General features: G+C 45.2%; 2 protein-coding genes across 2 annotated transcripts; both read right to left on the reverse strand.

The window, feature by feature from the left end:
* Positions 1 to 6: 6 nt before the first annotated feature.
* Positions 7 to 946, reverse strand: LOC125527758 (putative CBL-interacting protein kinase 13; the record flags this gene model as incomplete). Its single annotated transcript, XM_048692281.1, has 1 exon — positions 7 to 946. A coding segment is annotated over exon 1 (804 nt), but the record flags the coding sequence as incomplete, so codon positions are not given.
* A 2,457-nt stretch (positions 947 to 3,403) lies between these two features.
* Positions 3,404 to 7,207, reverse strand: LOC125527757 (mitochondrial dicarboxylate/tricarboxylate transporter DTC-like; the record flags this gene model as incomplete). The annotated part of the gene is given in 6 exon segments (XM_048692280.1): positions 3,404 to 3,630; positions 3,723 to 3,937; positions 4,699 to 5,060; positions 5,737 to 5,798; positions 5,947 to 6,030; positions 7,116 to 7,207. Coding segments are annotated over 6 exon segments (872 nt in total), but the record flags the coding sequence as incomplete, so codon positions are not given.
* Positions 7,208 to 7,243: the final 36 nt, after the last annotated feature.

The raw sequence follows: 7,243 nt of genomic DNA on the forward strand, positions 1-7,243 counted from the left end.
GCGGTGCATGAGGCGGAGGAGCTCCGGGGAGAACCACTTGGGGCAGCGGAAGTCGCCCCTGTGGATCTTGCGGTACATGCCGACGAGGTTCCGGTCCTGGAACGGGAGGTAGCCGGCGCCGAGGACGAAGAGCACGACGCCGCATGACCAGAGGTCGGCCTTGGCGGCGTCGTAGCCGCGGCGGGAGAGCACCTCGGGGGCGACGTAGGCCGGGGTGCCGCAGAAGGTGTGGAACAGCCCGTCGTGGCGCATCTGCTCGGCGACAGCGGAGAGGCCGAAGTCGGAGACCTTGAGGTCGCCGGCGTCGTCGACGAGGAGGTTCTCAGGCTTGATGTCCCGGTGGTACACCCCGCGCGCGTGGCAGAAGGCGACGGCGGAGACCAGCTGCTGGAAGTAGCGCCGGGCCTCGCCCTCCGGGAGCGGGCCCTTGGCGACGCGCGCGAACAGCTCGCCGCCGCGCACGTACTCCATGACGAAGTAGATGCGGAGCTTGGTGGCCATTACCTCGTAGAGCTGCACGATGTGCGGGTGGCGCACGCGGCGGAGCGCGGCGATCTCGCGCTTGATGTGCGCCGTGAGGCCGGACTTGAAGACCTTCTCCTTCTCGATCACCTTGATGGCCACCTCCTCGCCGGTGGCCACGTTGCGCGCCTGGTACACCTTGGCGAAGTTGCCCTGCCCCAGCAGCCTCCCCACCTCGAACCGCCCCAGCAGCAGCGCCTTCTTCCCCTCACGCTCGCGTCCACTGGCCCCGCTGGCCCCGCCGGCCAGTGCCCTGCCGCTGCTCCCCTTGCCTGCCATCCGCGCCATTGATCGACCGACGAGCAAGAATCCGATGAAAGAATTCGCTAGCTAGCTAACTGCAAAGAATGGGCCGAGAGGAGAGAATTTCCTTCAAAAAAATTGAAAATTTCCCTTCGGCAAAAGAATGGGAGGAGAGGAGAGAATAGAATGGAGACATGGGATGCTGCTTAAATAGATGCCCCGAGGACTGTGGTGCTTGGCGTTGGACTCTGAAGAAAAGAGTTTCAAAAAGATAAAACTCTAAAGAAAAGATTGACTTTTTGCTGATTTTTTTCATTAGTCCCCGTGAACAGTTCTTATTGGTAAGATTTTGCATTTCTTTACTCCATTGTGGTGGATTAACGCGCAGATAAGTTTTCGTGTTCTCAAGTCAATTGATTTTCCTTTTTGCAGTGTGCAAAAAGGCAAATTCTACAAAAAGGAAAGAGATAGCCTAGAGGTAATTTGGGCACTGGTGATGAGACGGCTGATCCGACCGTTCATTCGTGGATTATGACGCTATCTTGGCCGTCGGTTTCGAGTAGTAAGGATTTTGATCTGCAGATGATCATTTCAGGGTTCTCTTTTCTGCTGTGATGGTACTGTCATTTCGTTGGGAAATAATTAGATGGCAAGTCCTCATTTGACAATTGGATGGAAAATAATAGTACGAGTCCAGCTCTGATTGGACCAGATGGTCGGTGCAGTACGACATTTCAACATTTGACAGGCACATTGTTGCTATCCTCCACGTAGGACGAAGGTTGGTGGGTCACCACTTCAACAATTTCTTGTGTTAGTCAAGAAATTTTGGCACAGCGTCCTTAGATGCCACCTGTTTGTCCTGGCAACTACTTAACTCTTCTGAGATCTAGAAAGAAAATAGAAACAAAAAATGCGTTGTTATTTTGATGAATATATATGAGCAGTCTAACTCCGAGTTCATATATTTCTCACACGTTGCACTTGGAGGAAAAGGGGCAATGTATATGAGCAAGGATTCTTCGGAGCCTCAGAGGTTGTTTGAAAGTTTCCGGGAAAAAGTTAATATTATCAGATAACACTACACTCTTTTCAGACAGAGAATAGTGGCCTTTTTGGTGCTCCAAGGTCAGTTGGTCTCAAGAACACGAGCAGAAGGAATGTCCCGTATTGTCGTGTAGTCGTAGCAGCCTCCCAAAGTGCCAGGGGACACTACGGTTGAGTATATTCCTCCCCTCCCTTCTCTTCTCCAAACAAAACAAGAAACTACTTTTCCACAGCGCCCGTGTTCATTATATTTGACTTTGCATTTCTTTTTCACAGGGGTGCATTGCATTGCATTGCATGGTCGACACGATGAAACTTTCACGGGCTTAAACAAACGGAAAGAAAATCATTATGGCTACCTCTTGGCGCATAGAAAATGCCAGAGAAAACTTCAAGAACGGATAAACATTTGGCGAGAAAAGCTTAAGAAACGCAATAATATGGATATAACTATGGATGGGGCACCCCGGGCCTGCCATTACACGTCAGATCCAACACACACACACACGGGCGAGAAAATGATGTGACCCCCACTAATATCTGCCAGCCCAACAACAGGGAAGGAGGGTACAGAAATTTTCCTGAATGGCTTCTCTGCCAAATATAAAACCGGGTGCTTCTGTTTTAGTTTGTATTGGAGTTCTGGTCAAATGCAATTTGCAAGCTATTTAGGTTAGGTTAGGTTACCCCATCAGAATTTGCAGGTATGTCGGTGCGTTTCTGGCTACAAGTGTGTGTGAGGAGCTAGATTACTGGACTGAAATTCAGCCACAGGGTCGGGGCACGGACAGCCCATTCGTCCATGCCCCCTAACCTTTCTGATATCCGCTCATTCTTTTCTCCAAATGCTAGTGAACTGAAATTCACTTTTATAAGTCGTTTCAGAATATTATTATTTTGTGCATAGCCCTTTTAGGCTGGGCACTACCAACCTAGTATGCTCTGATGGAAGTTGAGAGTACCTGGATTTGAATGCCGATAAAAGCATAGCTGCAATAGTAAGTAGCATTAAGAAGAAGAAGAAAGGGTACCAGTAACTGAAATGTCCTGTTGAACTGTTAGTGCAGCAAGGCCAGTGGACCTACACCATCAAAAGAAGCACATGATGAACAATGTAAGACATAACAGTTAGGATTTCCATCGGTGCATCAAGATAAAGAAAATACAAGGCAATGTTTTCGACATTTATCGTAGGCGATATACACTTCGGATCAGTAAATGTGGCAGTCCGACATCGCATTTCATACAGAATGACAGCAGCAAACCAGAAACCGTACAATACCTAGCATGGTCAACAGCTGACACAAACATGCACTCTCACATTTCTCCGAATGCAGTAGTGGCACACCACACAACAGAACCAACAAAAATGTTTGTACCTGATATACCAAGAAATTACAACAACAGCGAGAATTAACCACACATATTACCCCGCCAAAAATATATACGGAGTACATGTTGACACTTGACAAAAATAAAGCCTAAACAAGTACAGAATGAAAAGTTTGTTTGATGTCCGGCTCCATTGATGACATGGGTTCAATCCGGTGGTGGCATATCTGCTCCTAACAACACTATTTTCTGCCAAAAGTTACCCAGAAATTATATGATTATTTGGTCTGAAAGGAACAAAGAAGCATGGTAGCATATATGCCAAGGAAATAAGTACAGATTTTGTATATCAGAACCAACTGCTGGTTTATAGGTACAAAGCAGCTACACTATTATAATTTGTAGGTGAGGATAGCATAGCACGACACTTTAAAGGCCGACGCGCTTCTCGACCTTCTGGATCTGATTCAAGAATATCCATGTCATCTGCATACAAGGTGTCATTTCGTAAGTTTGATAGGCATGAAGATGAACAGTTGACTTTTAAGCAGAGAAACACCGTGTATTATTTGCATTACCATGACATGTGGAGCAATCCTGACGCAATAGACCGGAAAGCCAGTGTAGAACTTAAACGGACCGCCACTCTTCAAGGTTTTCATTGCACAGTCAAAAGACCCAGTGTATGGATACTTTCCAGTAGCATCAGGTTGCATCTTCTGAACCTGTGTCTTAACATAGTCGAAGGGCAAACTGCAAGCAGATGCAAAGAATCCTGAAATGGCACTGGCCCCTACAAGAGAAATTCAATAAATCATATAAGGAGTGAGTAGAGCAAGCGTAAGAATAATGGGGGTAGCAGGACCGCGTAGTGTTAAAAGAACGAAAAGGCAAGCATAACATGGTGAAAACTATAACAAAAGAAGCCTAACATAACAGTGTGTAATGGAAGGCATATGAATGAAAAGCTATTTCGGTAGCAGCGCACAACTTAATCAACACGTGTGATACAAATCTGTTTCTTTTTTGGGGAAAATAGTAGGGAGGGTCCATGCAAATCCGTCGATCAGAGCACAAAGTAAGCAAATGGAAGGATAATTTCAGCATGCCTATCATCAAGCAGCTAGCTTTAACAGGTCAACAGAGCATTCAAACCTACCGGTTTTCTTTTGAAACGAAGTTGGCTGGAATGCTGCCTGATCTAAGGAAGAATGAGTTAAGCATACAGATGGAAAGATGCACCTTGCAGCATAAGGTCAGGTAACGAACTAAGCAAAGTACCTTGCTAGAAATCCGGAGATCTTAAGTTTAGAACGTGGTGTAACAGTTAAGGTGACCACAGGTTCTATACTGAATCATTTCATAATTCTAGCATTTTTATTCTTTTATGTCCTCCAGACAATGCAATAAAGATGCCGTCGAGTCCGTGGCCTATAGATAACGTGACCTGAATGCCACTCTGCTTCATGTCTCAGAATGCACAGCCAATTCTCGGAAGAGAAATGATAAAACGTAAATACTGCATCCAATCTAATGAAACTAAAATAATCTTACCAAGCATTGTAGAAAGTTCTCCAGCACCAAGTTTGTCTCTAAGTACCTCAACACTCTGATCATAGGAGGCAAGCATGCCCATGTTGAGTGACATCGCTCTCGCTACAGTTGGACCTGCGCCCTTCCAAAGTGCCAGAACACCTTCATCAGCAATAATACGGTAAAGTGCATGAAAAGCGTTCTTATAGTGGCGGCGCTGGGCTGCTGGCAAGGTTGAATCAGCCTGCATCCTGATGAGTGCCAAATCCGCAGGACTACCAAAACAAGCTCCAATCGCTCCAGCAGTGAGACCAATAGCAGCTTTCTGAACTAGGGGCAGTGGTTTTCCTTCGTTTGCTTCAACTGCTTTATTTGTTAGAACCCTGAGAAAGTACAGTGTGAAGACAAAAAATCAAGTCAAACATTGAACAACAGCTAGTGTAGTCAGGATCTAACTTCTTCTAAGATAAAATAGGATCAAGATAGCTGGCGGATTATGTGCAAGCAATTTTCCTGAATACACTTTATAGTAGTAACACAACAGCTAACGTATCATCTCTCCATTGCAGTTAGTACAGAGTGATGTAAAAACACAATGATTGATGTTGTATGATGGCTTCAACTTTAATATTTTATTCATCGCCAGGAGTGATGAATCTTACAACTTCAACTTTAACTTGATATCAGTATTCCCTCTTTAAAATATTTTCAATAGAAATTGATAAATCCTGAATAAACCGTTGTTGATTCAGAAGTAATCCTACAATTGATGAGTCATGCCAACGTGCACACTTAGATTGTAAAAAAATCTTTGGGCATACAATGACCAACAGCAAGCATTACCACAAAAAGTTATTCAAAATATCTAAACTACTACTCCAGGAGACATAATCATTTGATACAAAATGGTACTTCACACTGTTGATGCATTCTCCATTCACGAGCTTAAAGGTTAAACGTACTATGAACGTCAAATTCACAAACCTTCGTGTGCAAATCATTTGGTCTTAAAAAAACCGGAAGTTACTGATGAATTCAGTTACTGGTTTACGTACAAACCTGAAGGATCCCAGTCGAGCGGTTGTGTATGTTGCTTGCCTTAGCAAACCAGCAGACAATCCCTGCACAAACGAAATGCCAGTCATAAATCAATAGACTAATTCTCTAGCAAATGGAGTAACACAGGTTTGTTGCCAAACACAATATCAATAATTCAATACTCAACACTATGATCAGAATCTGTATGACAGAAGACCTAAGAGGGCACACCTTGTAAAAGGAACCAACTCCCTCATTAGCAAGCATCTTCTTGGTGACACTAGTTGCAGAGCCCTCGCCCAACTGGATCTTCACCTGAAACAAAACAGCAACCATCAACTAAGTGCCTGGATCCTAGAGATCTAGACCGAATACCACTCCACGAAAGAAAAAACCTAACAGCAGGCAGTTGTCATGGAAATCAAGACTTTAATAACAACAATATTACAAGAAAAATCCCCATAATGTATGGCAAATTTTAACATGGTCCCTCTTACCTCCTTTTTTTACATGTGAGGTAAGAAGGTAAGAGTCAATCAAGCCATTCATTGATGAGATCAACGGCTAAGATCTATTTTATACTCTTACCTCTCATGTGAAAAGAGGGGGTAAGAGGGACCATGTTAAAACTGCTCTGTATGGATAGTACAGATGGGCTACGTCCTATGATCGTAAGTCATTAATGGGACAACATCTTGGAGGTGAACTAAAAAATAGTAGAATGCACAATATCAACTCGGCCTGATTAATGTACTCGTAAATGCAAAAACCAATTAGAAATTTTGTCAATCTCCTGACGAAATAAATCAGGAATAAGTCAACAATGCCTGAAATCCACGAGGCAACATTTTTTTTAATGATAGGAAAATTACAATCAAATTCCCAGACCCGACTCCATAGTTTCGAAACAGACCCAGACCTTACTCTAGCTCCTCAAAATTACCACATACATGAGCTGTGGCGTGGCATTTTCAATAAAATGGAGCAAAAACTCGTTAGAAATCTTGTGAAGCTATTTCCTGACGAAATACATCACGAAATAAGCCAGCAGTCTTCAAATCCATTAGGCAATGTTTTTTAAAGATAGGCAACTTACAAAGTTACGATCAAACTCCCAGACCTGACTCAGCAAACCCATTCGGTTTCTCAAAATCCCCCATACGCATAGCGGCATTTCCAACCAAGTGGAGCAGCACTCTCCTTGGACGCAAAATACCAAACAGCTCGCCTACACCTACACACAACCCCCGCTGCCCCGCTCGAATTCCCCGCTCCCTCGCGTTCCGGCAAATGAAAGCGCAGAACTCAAATTGCCGAACTATATAGTATCAAGGAGAGCGCGCGGCTCCGCTGGCTGCCCCGCCCGAAGCCCCCTCCGGCGACCACGCAAGCACGCGTACCTTGACCATGTCGATGGGCTGGATGACGCAGGTGGCGAGCATGCCGGAGGCGCCGCCGTTCACGAAGGGCTTCACCGTCTTCCACACGCCGCCGGGCGCCAGCCCCCGCTGCGGCTGGGCGCGCCGGC

Source organism: Triticum urartu, unplaced genomic scaffold, assembly GCF_003073215.2.
Source record: "Triticum urartu cultivar G1812 unplaced genomic scaffold, Tu2.1 TuUngrouped_contig_4396, whole genome shotgun sequence".
Lineage (NCBI taxonomy): Eukaryota > Viridiplantae > Streptophyta > Magnoliopsida > Poales > Poaceae > Triticum > Triticum urartu.